At 36.8% G+C, this 15,992-nt stretch overlaps 1 protein-coding gene across 2 annotated transcripts in view; it reads left to right on the top strand.

The window, feature by feature from the left end:
• The window catches only part of NEDD4 (NEDD4 E3 ubiquitin protein ligase), a 100,845-nt gene extending 87,849 nt beyond the window's left edge, over nt 1-12,996 (top strand). For both annotated transcript variants that reach the window (XM_067555888.1, XM_067555886.1), the window contains 11 exons: nt 905-1,134; nt 1,816-1,937; nt 2,034-2,104; nt 5,038-5,133; nt 6,176-6,249; nt 6,421-6,481; nt 7,935-7,994; nt 8,076-8,183; nt 8,810-8,906; nt 10,994-11,066; nt 11,174-12,996. In XM_067555888.1, the coding sequence (XP_067411989.1) occupies nt 905-1,134; nt 1,816-1,937; nt 2,034-2,104; nt 5,038-5,133; nt 6,176-6,249; nt 6,421-6,481; nt 7,935-7,994; nt 8,076-8,183; nt 8,810-8,906; nt 10,994-11,066; nt 11,174-11,276 (1,095 nt within the window). In that variant the 3' untranslated portion in view covers nt 11,277-12,996. The remainder of the gene's footprint in view (nt 1-904; nt 1,135-1,815; nt 1,938-2,033; nt 2,105-5,037; nt 5,134-6,175; nt 6,250-6,420; nt 6,482-7,934; nt 7,995-8,075; nt 8,184-8,809; nt 8,907-10,993; nt 11,067-11,173) is intronic.
• Nucleotides 12,997-15,992: the final 2,996 nt, after the last annotated feature.

The following is a 15,992-nucleotide window of genomic DNA, read 5'->3' as shown; positions in this document are numbered from 1 at the left end:
TGAGCATGAAGCAAAAATGTATGAAAAGAACAAGCTGACATGCAAATAATATTAAAGAATGTATGGCCCACCAGTCTTGATATAGAAAATGTTTTTTATCAGTATGAAAATTTGAGGTTAGACATGTACTTTACTTGTAAAAACAAAATAATTTTTCCTAACCTTTCAATTTTGTTTTCTGAACAGAAAAGCAACTTAAATAAATTCTACATGAGGTACATTTCATTCTGTTACATGCACCTGGTCTAGCAAGCCCAGACTGCATTTTATACAGCATAATCCTAATCTCAGAAGTGTTAGTGAGCTCAGCCATGCAACAGAATCATGTCCGTTTGTGACAATCATGTTCCTTGAGAATGAAATAAAATGTCCACATTTAAACCATACATCTTGGTAGTCTTATTAATCATCACAAACAAATTTGATTTATATAATATGGGTCTGGATGCCACATACAAGAGGCGAGGAAGCCTGGTTTTAGGGGCAGTGGACTAGAAATTGTGATAAATCATAGAAAAAGCCTGTGCGCAAAATGCTTTATGAAAGAAGGTGAAATGAAAATATTTTGATTTTGTCTTAAACATCAGTATTGTTCAGTATTAAAGCACTCTGCATCTTGATGTGCTTTCAACAGCAAAGCAGATGCTAAATCACAGTAAGGATTTATTTTAACATACGACTTCCTTAGTAGGGAGTAGAACTTGGTGTACAAACCTCTCCATGCTGGTTAAATCTTCTGAAAATAGAGCCACTTTTTCAATCATGTTATGTTGCATATCCAAAGAACACTCTATTTAAATAAAGTGACATACATGTCATCTTTTGACTCTGCCTTATTGAATTTTGCATGGCCAAGTGCAATGTTGATTATTCATTTCTCCTATTTATTCCTAATCCTTTTCAGAGTGATATTCCAAACAGATTTGAAATGAAACTTCACCGCACAACAATCCTTGAAGATTCTTACAGAAGAATTATAGCTGTAAAGAGAGCAGATTTCCTTAAAGCAAGACTTTGGATTGAGTTTGATGGTGAAAAAGGCTTAGATTATGGAGGAGTGGCCAGGGAATGGTTCTTCCTTCTCTCTAAAGAAATGTTTAATCCCTATTATGGATTGTTTGAATATTCTGCCACGTAAGTAAAGATGGTTCCAAAAAAGAAAATACAGGTTGGGGAAGACAACTTCAGTTTTATCTCTTTAACATAACTTAAAACAATAATAATAATTAGTAATAGTTTTTGCAGCATTTAAGGAAGTTTTGGTGCATCGTACTAAAAGAGAGGAGTTGTGCAAGAGAACGTTGTACTGTCCCAGAAACCATAGTCCTGTATTTTGCTGGCAGTCTGAAATAAACCTTTGTAATCTTTGTACAGACAAGTGTCCGCTTGCAGCCAGTGTCTCTGTTCATAACATCTTTTATAATATTCATGATTGGCTGTATATTTAGAACAAACACAATAGCATTTCTTCCTGAATTAATGCTGTGTCCATTCTCACTTATAGAAATGATTAAGCAAATTTGTAAAATAAGGGGGAGTTAATAATAGTAACAAACAAAATGCACAGGGTGAAATCCTGATCTCTTTAAAATAGTCTTGCCATTTTCTTCAGTGGAGCCATGACTTCACTGATTAGTTTCTACTGATGTTTCAAAATTCAGTCCTACTAAATTTACAGTTACCTGCACTGAACATGCTTTAATATTAAACTAGTAACTGTATAAACCACATCTTTTTAAGAGATACTCAGATTATCAGATGTGATAATTGTTCATGGAATGCAAAATTTTGCAAGTGGTGTTTTCCTCCCCTCAGGGATAACTACACTCTGCAGATCAATCCAAACTCTGGATTGTGCAATGAAGATCATCTCTCCTACTTCAAGTTTATAGGACGTGTAGCTGGAATGGCCGTTTACCATGGCAAGCTGCTGGATGGTTAGCATTTATTCTGCATATACAGTTCGCAGATCAATATTATGTTTTGAATTTTAATTTGTTTTATCTAATTTAAATACTCTTTATTCTTTAAAGGCTTTTTTATTCGACCTTTTTACAAGATGATGCTTCAAAAACCAATAACACTTCATGATATGGAATCTGTGGTATGTAAATTCTGTTACCATTATGGATGTTAAGTTTTTATATTTACACTTAAAGATTTAGTATTCAGAAACTTTTAAACAAATCTGAATCTTGAGATCCTTACTTTTTAAAACAAAATACTAAGGGTATAATTTTCATAGGTGTGTTAAGTGGCTTAGGAACCTGAGGTCTACAGAAAATCATTGGGACCTAGGCTACTAAGTCATTTAAGCTCTCTTGAAAACTTTACTCTAAACCTTCTGTGGTGTTCACTTAAATTATTTGTAGGACAGCCGTGTGGTTTAATGTCTTGCCACAGAGGACCAAGAGTTGGGTTTCCTGTCTTACTCCTTGCTCTCTACTAATTTTCTGCCTTGTGATTGCCAAACGCAGTATATTACCTTCCACACCTGGATATTGGGAAGCTTAATGAATGCAAAGTACTCTGAGATCCTTAGAAAATGTCATAAGTGCAAACTATCATCTTTTATTATGATTTTTGTTCCCATACTAATAAAGGTCTTGCTTTAAATTTTCACCCCTTTGGAGTTCTATCTTTGGGAACCAGGTGCCACATTATGGAGAATATTTTTCCACTAACAGCGTGTGGATTGTTGTTGGGGCGCATCTAGAACAGTCGTTTTAGAGTATTCTATTTAGAATATACTACTCAGTGTCACTGTTCTTTTCTGTCATATACAGCATTAATATATTATAATATATTAATATAAATAGACCATTGGCAATATGGTCTAGCTGGAATCTTTTTGTTCCCACAGTAACAAAGGTCTTACCTTGAAATTTCACCGCTTTGGGATTCCATCTTTTTTTCACTATTGCACATCCTTTGAATGCTTTACATTCTCAGATCCTTTAGTTATGGTTAGCAATACAGGAGAGATGAATGCTCCAGAGAAGTCTAAAATGTAAGGTCACAGCATTGTGTACAAAACATCTTATCACAATGTTGCCATATTATATCACCACTGAAGATATTTCAGGACTTCAATTTTAAACTTTATTAACCTCTGTTTCTTCTCTGAGTGATTGTCTACGCAGATTCCATTCTTGGTGTGCATGCAACTCATGCATGTGAAATTGGATTATTTTGCATAGCAGTATCTCTTGGGTCTGTGCCTATGCCCTCTTCCAGGATCACAGCAGGCTCTGATTTCTACCCCCACCTCCTGAACAGGTGACAGAGAGCCTCTCCTAAGGCTCCCTCCTCCAGAAGTCTTAAGGTGGAGTCCCATACCAATCCCTAGGCATGGAAATCCAGGTTGGCACCCACTGTTTTTTCTCATTCCAAGGACTCTGCTGCCTCCAGAATCTATAGGAAGATAGTCCTGGTGCCAAATATACTAGTACCAAGCTTGCCAGCACCACCCACATGGGCACTGGGAGTCATGGCATTGAGCACTCCCATACCAAGACCACTTTCCTCAGCACAGACTTACTGTCTAGACTTACTGTCTAGATCAGCATCACTACCACATATGGTACCAATACCTCTCTGTGGGCCTAGGACCAGACTCTCCTTTCATTGAGAGGCTACAAGAGGTCATTACCAAACCACCCACCCAAGCTTCCAAATCGGATGCTGATTTTGGGAGGGCAGTCCTACAGTCTCTAAGTAGGCCTCCACTTGCCCATGTAGCGCTGTGGCAATTGCTTGGCAGTTGCCAACAGTGGAAACCATGGACCAGTCTCTCAAAGAATGAAAGAACTGTGATTTACCTTACAATAACTATGGTTCTTTGAGATGCAGTGTCCATCCCGATTCTGACTTGTCCTCCCACCCCACTGATTGGAGTCTTGCTCCTATGGGATTCTTATTTGTGAGGGGAATGAGTGAGAGTTGCAGCTGCCACACCCTTTATACCCTCAGCTACAGGGAATGAGAAGGTATTTGAGTCATGAGCGACCCCTGGACTTTTCTGTTTAAAAGAATCTTATCTCACTCACATGGGGCACATGCTTGCCAACAGTGGGATCTGTGTGGACAGCACATCTTGAACCACAATTACTGTAAGGCAAGTAACCATTCTATATCTTAATATCTAATAAGCATTTTCTGCGTAACTTCCAGAGTTTGATAGTTTTTAGAATGAAAGACCAGTGACCAAATACTAACTGCAGTATCTAACATTTTCAGGCTATATCTACTTTTTCCAGATTTTTTTTGACTCAAATAGCAAACTTGAAGATTCATGTTGTTTTTTGCAGGAGGTTTGAAAAGCTTTAATGGAGCCAAAGCACCTGCATGAAAACTGGAAAAATTGAAGCAGTAGCCCAAACACTCTTATATCTTAGAGAACACAATTACACATGAATTGATCTAGTGCCTTGGGGGGGGGAAGTACTAGAGTTTATCTAATCCTTTCTCCATGCCCATCATGAATAGTGCTTTGAATAGTACCCTCCTTTATTGGGAGGGAGTATGGTGGTCAATACCGTATCCTGCTGATGGGTAAGGAATGGTATTGAAATTGGCAAGGGAGGGAGTGACTACCATCCATTGTTCTTGGCATGTGAGAATACTGGTTAAATGATTGAAAGAAAATGGGGAACTCCTCAGGCTCCAGCAAAGATGTGGAAGATGGAGGTATCATATAAAACAGAATGAAAAACACTTTATTCTTTGAACAAATTCTTCTTTGAAATTTTATTCTTGTTTGAATCACTTCATCACTAGGTGTACCTTCCAATAAACAATTAGTTGTGCCTCACTTTTGAAGTTCTCAAACATAATTCCTTCTGGCTTCAATAGTGGAGGAAGTGATTTGTCTCTGTGGGTTTAACCGGGCAAATATAAATAATTATTCCATTTACAGTGAATTTAATGAAGACCCGAGTCTGTTCAGCTGGGTTGAGTATAAATATGAAACATATTCTGTGTGCTTCAAGTAAGTCTTCTATAATTATTCATTAAGCATGCAATTTTCATTTTTAGGATAGTGAATATTACAATTCCTTGAGATGGATTCTTGAAAATGATCCAACAGAATTGGACCTCAGATTTATAGTTGATGAAGAACTCTTTGGACAGGTTAGTATATTGCTGTTTCAGCTATTTTACTTTACATGAAGTAAAGCATTTGCATTGTGGAACTGTGTGGTTTTCTATGTACAATACTTAATAGGATAATGTGGTAAATATATATACACTTCAGAATTGTGTTGGTCAGTTCACTCCTGCTTTTTGCTGTGGCTGGTACATGATCACTTAATGTTTTGCCAATGTAGTTGTGATTTGAGAAATGACTGGAAATGGCTGTTTCAGCAAAGCTTTTGACACAATAGTGGTGCTTTGGCTGAACCACAGATACCTTTTTAAAATAAAGCAGTTGTGGTGAATGTTTGTTTTAATCTGCAGAAAAAATCTAAAATGTCCACAGTCCTGTCACTTAAGTCTTAATGAAAGCTGCATCCTTGTGATAGTTCTGGAAGTGCTGGAAACAAACACAGATATTTTTTTTAAATACTGTTGGAAGTAGGTTCCCTTGAACAGTGTGAACATACTTTTTTGGGTTACACAAGCAAATCTGGGAAACACATTTTTTTATGGCAGTGGAGGGAATCTGTGCAAGATTTCAGTAATGTGGATCTTCCACTGGTCTTGCACAGAAATCCCAATTGACAATGTCACAGCCAGATTGAAGCACACTAGGTTCCATAGTTCTGTGGGAGCATAGCCTTAAAATAATTAAGATTCAAAGGCAGGAAAATAAAAATCTAGGTGTGTAACAGGATGAAAAATCAGGCTGTATACTGAGATTCTGGTAATTTTAAACCACGATGTAGCAGATGTGTATCAGTGCACTGCTCATAAAAATGCTGTAACTGGTTTGTAGGTGTTTTTCAAAGAAATCTGGAGGAAAAAGGTTGGGTCACTGGAAGTGCAGATTGTGAAGTTATAAAAATATACAGTATTACTGAGAACTTGTAGGTATTTATTCAGGTGGCATATTAGACTGATGCTATTCATCATAGTTTTCAGATTCTTGAAGAATTCAGCTGAATTAACAAAATTATTTAAACTTGTATTCTGTTGAGCACATACCTTAAGTAATATAGTGTTTCTTGTTTAGACCCATCAACATGAGCTGAAAAGTGGTGGATCAGAAATTGTTGTCACCAACAAGAACAAGCGAGACTACATTCAGTAAGTAGTTGGACAGTCTATGGATTATACCTAACCTCATTCCAGTTTCTCTAAATACAGGGTGGTCTTTGTCTTTTGTGTTTCACTGAGCTTCTGATTGTTTTGCAGCAATCTGTAGCCTTGATGTGGTATGCATTATTTGTACTTCAGATATTCAATTTTATTTTATAGTCTTGTAATTCAATGGAGATTTGTGAGCAGAGTCCAGAAGCAGATGGCTGCCTTTAAAGAGGTATTAATTTCTAAATATACTATATACTTTTTAAATCTTTCATACCAATATTCAGAAAAAATTTTGGAACACAACATCAGGATCCATAAACTCAAGTTGCTATGACTGTAAAAGAGTGATCAGATATTTAACTGTGTATGGTTTCAGCTCTGAATTATTTTAATGATGCAACACTATTGTTAAAACACTTATCAGCTTTTTCATTATAAATCTCCCTTCTCATGTCTAAAAATGTACTTCTTGTCCAGTCCTCAACAATCACTAGTTGCAGTACAATTTTTTTTTTACCAATTCTGAAATCATTCTTTTTAAGTAACGGAAGTGAAAATACAATTAATTTTACTGGGAATGAGTGACTAACTTTTCCCCCCCTCTTTATGCAAATGACACTCTGTAAATCACTAGTCCAGTGGTTCCCAAACTGGTTTGTGAACCATTGATGGTCCATGAAGAGCTAGCTGGTCACTTGGTGTTGGCTTTCCTGACTTTCCAGCTGCTAAACTTCATAATAGGCTAATAAATAGATACTTAAGTAGATACCTACTTTTCCATGTGTAGGCAATTACTGTACTTGCCATAGGTATGTCGTGAAGGTGAATGGGCAGGAGGAGCAGGAGTCTCTGTGATAAATGGGAGAGGAGATGGTCTTCTCAGATGTGGCCTGCTTTCTTTAAACAAAAAACACCATATACCCTGTATGGAAATTAAAGCCATGCATTATTACAAAGTTTGCATGGTGTTCAGTAAATAAGGATGAAGCTAACTGAGAATAAATATTCAACAGCTGCCTCATTCACTGAGCACAATCCTGTTCATTGAATGAAGCAGGAATCCTGTGGGGAAAAAATTAATGTAATTAGCCTAGTGTAATGAATATGCACAAGGGAGCAGAACTTTTTACTAGATAGAAATAGAATCAAGATTTTTGGATTCTACTCCTTGTTGTGGGTTTGCCATATAAGACGTTTGGATTCTATTCATGACTCTGCTAGAATTGAACATGTGCAACTTGCCAGATCCTTCATTATGTCCTCTCTGAAATTGGAGAAATCATTTGCCAGCTTCCTCAGGCAAGAATATAAAGCCTTGACAAGTATTCATGGATAAAAATATAGAGAATTTCTAATCTCAGTATGGGCATGCACAGTGTAGCTGGAACAACACTAAAACTGTTCCAGTTTGTGTTGGAAACCAAATCTGTTTCCGACATTCCCCAGAAATGATGGAACACAAAGTTTTCATACAGCCACCTTTGCTCCCTGACCTCTCAGAACCTGCATGAAGTTCAGCTTAACCAACCCAAAACTGTGGCCCACGTCTGACTGAAAACAGTGCTCTATGTAATATAAAGCCTTGTCTGTAGCTCTTGTAACATGGAGTTCTAACTCTTAACAACGACAAAAGTTTAAATATCATAACTTGGTTTTAAGAAAAAAATTTCTATATTTTTTAGGGGTTTTTTGAACTAATACCACAAGATCTAATCAAAATTTTTGATGAAAATGAACTAGAGGTAAGTGCATCGTGGAACAAGAAACAAATTCTGTTGGAACCATATTTTTTTATTTACATTTTGGTGTTTTTCATTGTGTAGTTACTAATGTGTGGACTGGGAGATGTGGACGTAGCTGACTGGAAGCTACATTCAAAATACAAAAATGGCTACAGCATAAACCACCAAGTTATACAGTGGTTTTGGAAGGTAAAAAAAAAAAAAGCTTTCTCTTTCTGTGTATGCAAAATCTACATTTTTAAAACTGCTATTAATCCGCTGTATAGATGTACCATTTGTTTCATAGAAACAAACATTTGTACATTAAAACTCCAAATAGGGAATATAAGAACTCGAAATGGCACATGTTGAAGCATGTAATACAGTATTGATATGTATCCTATTCAAAAAGCGAAAAAGTTGCTGGAATTAAATACATTCACTGTAGCTACTTCTAGTTTGGTTACAGTAAAAAGGTATTAAACTCTTGTGTTTAGGTTACAGGACTCTGGCTGCTTGTCTGTAACATCAACAAACTTCAAAAAAAAAAGTAGAGGCCAAATCTGGGAGTGAAGTATTTTAACTGCCTTATAAGTCAGTAACCCTACTGTTACTGTGCTACTAAATAACTGAAGGTGAAAAAAGATTGAACCAAAATATGTAGACTTCATAGTTTTAACAGCATGCAGAGAAATAAATTGTATTATTATAGATAACAAGAATTAGACTACTCTTAAGAAGCAGAAAAACAAGTAAATAGTCTATCACATAAAATTGCTAACCAGTGTAATATTAACTTTTTCAACCAAGTCTTTAAATATAATTACCCTGTACAGGCAGTGTTAATGATGGATTCTGAAAAGCGAATAAGATTACTTCAGTTTGTCACTGGCACATCCCGTGTACCTATGAATGGATTTGCTGAGTTGTACGGTGAGTTCTTACGGTGCCATTCATCCAAATTAACTGGGCTAGTCATAAAAAAATAACCTGCTTTTCAAACTCTCATGATGATTCACCATTTGACTTGACTCATATGCCCATTACATCTCAATTTTAAAAAATTAAATTGAATGTTAAAACAGTTAAGTAGCAATTTGTAACTAGTTAGAAGTATTATTTAACCACACATGAATATTGCTCCATAGATACTGCAGTCAACTTCAGCTTTATGCAGTTTATAAATATGTTAGCCTTTTGCAACTAATCTGAAATCCATATTATAAAGCTCTTTCCCTGTTCCCAAAAAAGTGAATGTTTTATACCTGGCTCAGAGCTTGAAATGTTGACCAGACACTTAGAATTTGGCTAGTAGGTTTAGTCCTCAAGCCATGCAAAATGAGGGACAGGAGAATGGCTCCATCAGCAAGCTCCAGGGGCAGTCTCCTGGTGAGAAGTCAAATGCTCCTGCCATCAGCTGCTAATATTTCTGCCAGAATGCTTCATATCCATTGAGGCATAATGTCCAGATATCTAGAGATCTTATGCAAATACCTTAATATCCTAATTTGAATATTCATTTTCTTATTTATATAAATGAGGTAGTAATCTGTTTATAACACTGGGGCTCAGAACACAGACTATCCATTATCTATTCAGTTCTCTCTCCATTTCAGTCATATTTATTGACTCTTTTGCCCATGTAAAAAGTCAGTGGAGTGATTTGCACCTGGAGGCAGCTGGTGTCCAAGATGCAGTTGAGCCATATGTCCCCTACTGCGCCGGAACCTCTGTAGTATGGGAACGGCAGTTTGTACAGATGGTAATTAAGCTAAATCAAAATGTTACCAGTTATGTTAGATAAAATAAATAAAAACATGTCAGCGGAAACAGAAGGAGGGCTTTGTACTGCATTCATATACAGCCCAGTGGCTGGTGCTGGTATTTGGAGAGCTGCATTCCCCACCACCAGGTTCTTCTCTACTGCTACCTCCAAGTCCATATCGCTCCTGCTGATGAGCCCCACTGCGGCTGCTCTCTTCAGACTTTGTCTTTGTTTCGCTACGATCATTCTTCATAACGAGGCCCCCTCTTTAGGCTGACCTTAATTCCTAAAAAAAATACATAAATGTACATGTACGTTTTTAATACATTAAAAAATGCAGGCAGTAGCTCAGTATCCAGGGCAAGATGGCATCCAAAACTGATTTGTTGTTCCTGGAATTTGCTTGGGTTCTGTCTGTTGTATCAGCCCCAGCTAATAGGTGTATGACTCAACTTCAAATTTCGCCCCACCTAGCTGCTGAAAGGAGAAGTAGTTTTCTCTTCTTGCCCCACTATAGAACCCGCTGGCAGGGAGAATAAGTAGCTGCTTCTCTGCACCACCTCTTTCAGTCTTTCCACTAAGTAACTCCAACGCCAGCATCTGCTTTCCCCAACAGTAGTAACATGAAAGTGAAATGATTTTATAATTTCATTGCTGCCCTCAAGGTTTTCAATAGCATCAGTAAAAGTATCTTAAGAGGCCCTAGAGTTGTCTGTCTGCAGACTCCACCAAGATGACACTTCCTCAGTGTAATCTTGTTTCAAGTTTTGAAGTTTCTTAGCAGCTAGAAAATTTTTCTATGAAAGCTTGGGTTTGCAACACATATCATAGATTCCTTTGCTTGGCATGGCAAGTTTCCTGTTCCCCAGGATGAGTGGATTGTGCAAGGGTAAATCACTGAGCATGGATTTAGTAATATATATCAGTATGAAAATTGTTCTGGTTAGAGCATTGATCTGTCAACTACTTATGCTGTAAATATGCAATCTTCAGTATTGGTGTTTAAAAAATATATATATCTCTTGCAGTAAATATGTATCCAGAAATATTTAGAAAGCAATCATTGGACATACACACACTGCCTTTGAGTCATGTATACATCTCCCACTGATATCAGACGTTCTACCACAAAACAAGAGCAATAAATTGAATAGACTTAAGTCTCCCCCTCGCCCCCCCATCCCCGCCCAAAAAAGCGAGAGAGAGGGAGAGTCACAGAATGGAGTGCATCTCAAAGCATTACTTCTTCCTGTAGGTTCAAATGGACCACAGTTGTTTACGGTTGAACAGTGGGGCACCCCTGAAAAACTGCCAAGAGCTCATACCTGGTAAATATTCTCTTAACACATGAAAATCTACATAAGTTAAGAAGTAACTTGATCAAAAACACTTAAGAGTTTTTCTTTTCTTTTCTTTTTTTTTTTTTTTTTTTCAGCTTTAACCGCTTGGATTTGCCTCCATATGAGTCATTTGAAGATTTATGGGACAAACTTCTTATAGCAATTGAAAATACTCAGGGTTTTGATGGGGTTGATTAGGCCACAGAATTGAACATGCAATGTTGTTCCAGTGCTGCAATTTCTTTTTAAGGGTTTACAAACAATTTAAAGATTTCCAGGGAACTACTGTTGCATTCAAGTTATTTGGCTATTGAGCTTTCATAGTGTAATTTGTAAAACAAAGTGTTAAAAATTCACTAACTCTTTTATATACATTTTGTCATTTCCAATTATACGTATTTTATTAGTAGCTACAAAAAGTACAGTGGGTCACTTAACCCCACCTATGCCTCAAAGAGCAAAATGTCTTTCAACAATTACCTCTTCTACAGTATTTGTCAGATTGTCCTACATGAAACTACTGAAAGTAAAACTGTGAAAAAATGTTTGCAGTGTGTGTATATTTGAAACATTGCTGCTCTTTTTAAGAGTTAAATGGTTAAACAGTTTGAGGAAATTCAGTATAATGCAATATATTCTGTGCTGCTTCAGGCTGTTTATGACAGATCTGCCCAAAGCACCTTATTATTTAGTATATTGGGTAAAACGTTGGAAAGCATTTGCATTTCTTAGAGCAGCTTGCAGAATATTGACTTACTCACTTATATATGTTTTTTTATAATTCTGTTTCTGACTTGCTTTTGTTAAAATGCAGTTTGACAAAACCAGGAACTTTTGTAAGAGACAATTGCATAGCATATTTCTGAATTCTAATAAGAAATTATATTATTTTGTCTGAATTCATATGCTGTCATTGGCTTCTTGAGTTTTCATCACATTTTTGATAAATTTTAACAATGGATAATATTTTCAATTCAGCCTTTTGCAACAAAATAAATCTTAAAGCAGAATTTGTTTGAATAACACAGACTTAACTAAAACTGGTAGTTAATGCCTTTGTTATCCATTCTTGCAGTATTGCACAACAAAACAGTAAGGACATGTTTACAGGGTTTTATGGGCCTAGTTCAGCCATCTGATATGTGCAAACTTCACTGACATCACTGGGAATTGGGCATGTAAATCCAGGGACAGAATTTGGCCCTATAATATGTTTACAGGTTATGCTAGTTTCTATAGCTGCATTTTTATATATATATTTTTTTTTATTTCTTCACTGTTAGTCTAGGAACCAAATCTGTTAACATGGTATAACCAAAGTCATAGCCATTAATGTGTAATTTATTGTAGACCAGCTCTTCTTACAAACTTAGCTTGATGTGTTTTGTAAATGTGAATATTTTGATATGAGTGTCAGCACTGGTAATTTTGGCAAGTGCTGGTTAAAATGATTATCAAACTGAATTCTGAAAAATGTATATAGGTTTACATGCCTGGCTTACTTTAATTTGAACATTTGTTAGCCATTATGATTTCTGAGGAAATTCTACTACATAGCTTTAGCCAGCAATTTTTTATTCAGTCACTATCTTTTAAATATGCAAAAACAAAGTGTAGGTCATCTCTATAAAGACATGTAAATTGTATAACAAATGTAATGTGTCTTAAGGGATATTTAAAATCCCACTTTGTTTTATTCTTCTTTAAATAGGTCTTTAATGCTCAGTATTACATGTAAATAAAAGTAACTTATACAAAATTCTGATAATCTAGATGCAGTTTTGTAAAACTTGGAATGATATATCAGTAAATCTATATAGATTTGAATGTAGCAGTATTTGTTGTGTACTTTAAAACATAAAATATTCACAAATAAACATCCTGAAGCAGTTAATAAAAATTTATTCTAATAAAGAAATTGTGATTCATTGAATTCAAATTCAAGTCAAGAAGCGTAAACAAGCACCTAATAGTCAGTTCAGACATGTTAGTGTCTGTACTGTTGCATACTCCTATGTTTGTTGAAAAGACCTGTAGAAACAGTTCTGCAGTGCTTTAACTATCCTGCCCCACCACCAGGATGTACACAAATGTTGATGGATTTTTAAAAGGTCTAGATAATTTTCACCATTAATTGCATGAGTAGGTTTGGAAGCATTACACATAGGAAGGTTTAGGGTGAAATTGTGGTTCCATTGAAGTTAGCAGGAGTTTTGCCACTGACTTCAATAGGACCAGAATGTCACCTTTAATCTTGGAAGGATATTGGACTAAATGGATCAAAGGCCTGACCTGGTTTGACATTTCTGGTCACATAGAAGAACACAATCTGTTTTGAGCTTGAAGAAAGTTTTAATACACACTATGGGAGAAGTAGTGACTCCAAATTTAAACTTGTAGCAAAGACTGCAGATCAAGAATGCAAAAGTGGCAATAAACTTAAATTAAAACGTATATGAGATATTTGAATTTTCCATGTTGATTTGGTGTGGATTGGGTGCATATGCATAGAATGAGACTTCAAAAAGTAATGACCAATCTTTGGGTTTTTTAATAGCTTGTCTCATCCTTTTTGGACGCCTTTAGCAAAAAAGCTCCACTATTTGGCTCACACATTATAACTGCTAAATTGGACAATTACAATTAGAAGCAAGTGCCCTTTTTACTCTTTATTTTAAAATTACTGTTAAATACCTCAGTTCCATCTTGTATTTGTAAGTGTTGACACTATTTGCTATTCATAGTTACTATGAATGTGTTTTCCACCCAGAAATTAGTTGACACAATCTTTCAGACACAACAGATATTTTCCGCATATGACTTTGGCTGACAGTGTTTACACATAGGCTTTGCTAAGACATTGGTGTACTTAATGAGACAATGTTTTAAGCAAGAAAATAGGACAGCTTCTTCCAGCAGAGATGTTCCAGCCTAGAAATCCAACATAGGATTTTCCCTGTGAGCCATTCTACTGCCTCTATCACAGTTCAGGAGTTGCAGATGTGCATTCAGCCAGTACTAACTCTCATACTGGCTCTGGCTGTTATGGGGTCTATGCCTTAGGACGTTCCCATCCATGTGTCCCTAGTTGACTATTCCCCAAGATCTGAATTTAGCCCTTTTCACTTCTGTGTTCTTCAGCCTCATTTAGGCTCCCAAGAGGTGCTGGTGATCCAAACAAAGATGCCGACAGGAATGTTTCTCTGCTAATTAGGACTTTTGCCAGGATGAATGTTACTTAATCCTCAAAAGTAAGTGACTGAAATGTTCTAATTTAAAACATTTTATTTCAACCTATACGCAGTCATCATACACCTTGATGGTTATTGTCACACACAGGCATGTTTTGAAAGTGGAAAGGTGTGTTTCACACAGTCAGAGACGGGACCCTCAGAGGGAGAGAACACTAGTCAGACCTGCTGCTATAGAACAACTGGCAAGTATGCTGCTGCTGCAGCAATTCCAGCCTGGATTCAATTTCCAGAAGTAGGGGTGAGGCTGCAGTGTAATGCAGTGAAGTGAGTGATGTAGACTCCTTCATGGAAGTTCCCTCCAGGATCACCGTTAAATATGGTGGCTGTTCTTGGCATAGTTATTCTCAGTAACCTTTTTAAAGGTGCTAATGTTAGACAAAAGTCCTCCTGCAGCACATTACAGCTTTCTGGACGGTCAATACAGGCTGGAGGCACTTCAAGCAGTGCAGTTTCTCTGAGTTACCATCCCAACCAGGGCTTTGTCCTTCAAGCAGTGCAGTTGGCTTTTGGCTTTAAGAAGTCCCACTGAAATAAACAAAGCTACTGAAAAAAAAAAAAAAAAAAAAAAAAAAATTTGGAAATTGACACATGTTGTGTGACAGATAGACAGTAACAGGAAACCCAAAACTTTAAGAAGTAAAAAAAAAAAAAAAAGTTAGAAGTATCCTTTGTTCCTTCCCACCTAAATATTACTTACAATGCTGTCAATGTGCTTTACCATTCCTTAAGGTGTATTCGCTTCCATCTCCAACAGCTAATGAAAAGCAGAATGCACCCCAACTGCATCACTTGCTCTAAAAGACATCCTTAACATCAATCAAAGCAAAGTTAAAACAGAATAAATTCCCAGATATGAAGCTGGATATGCCAATTTATTGATAGCATATGAGATCATTGTTAGTCTCTTAGGGTGAGAGCTTGATTGAAGAAGGCAAATCACTAAAACTACTCATCTCATGGAAAGACAAGAACTGACCTAGGCCTAATTACAGATAGGGGAGTTGGACCACAGCGTGTGGGGGAGGGAGCGTTGTTGACAAGCACAACAGGGTCAGGCTTCTAACCTTGGCCACTATGCTCTTATTGTGCCTAACACCACCACATAAATACTTTGTGGAAAGTGTCATGTTCTGTTCAAACAGGACATCTGTCTCAGGCCTGAGACCCATATGCAGAGTAGATTTCATTGTAGTTAAGTTTTCATCTTCTGAAAAAATGATTGTCACCCCCACTGTAACAGAACTTGGGATTCCAGGTATTCCAGGTGTCTTAATTTAAGTAAACTCTCTGAATTTCTCTTTCCTAGAATAGTGGTTCAACTTTGTAATCCTGCAAACCTGCTCCTTCCCCAACAATTTGACTGCATGTTATATGTTAAATGCATGGTATAGAAGGGTACAGCTTGCTCAGGAGGGACAGGCAGGGAAAAAAGGGAGGGGGATGTTGCCTTATATATTAAAAATGTATACACTTGGACTGAGGTTAAGATGGAAATAGGAGACAGAATTGTTGAAAGTCTCGGTAAGGATAAAAGGGGTAAAAAATGAGGGTGATGTCATGGGAGGGGTCTACTACAGACCACCAAACCAGGAAGAAGAGGTGGATGAAGCTTTTTTCAAACTAACAAAATCATCCAAAGCATGGGACTTGGTGGTGATGG

The sequence above is a fragment of the Emydura macquarii genome, unplaced genomic scaffold, assembly GCF_026122565.2.
Source record: "Emydura macquarii macquarii isolate MOO-44397 ecotype Brisbane River unplaced genomic scaffold, CSIRO-AGI_Emac_v2 contig_1644, whole genome shotgun sequence".
NCBI classification, from domain to species: Eukaryota; Metazoa; Chordata; order Testudines; family Chelidae; genus Emydura; species Emydura macquarii.
The sequence above is the reverse complement of the archived record's forward strand: the minus strand, read 5'-3'. Positions and strand labels throughout refer to the sequence as shown.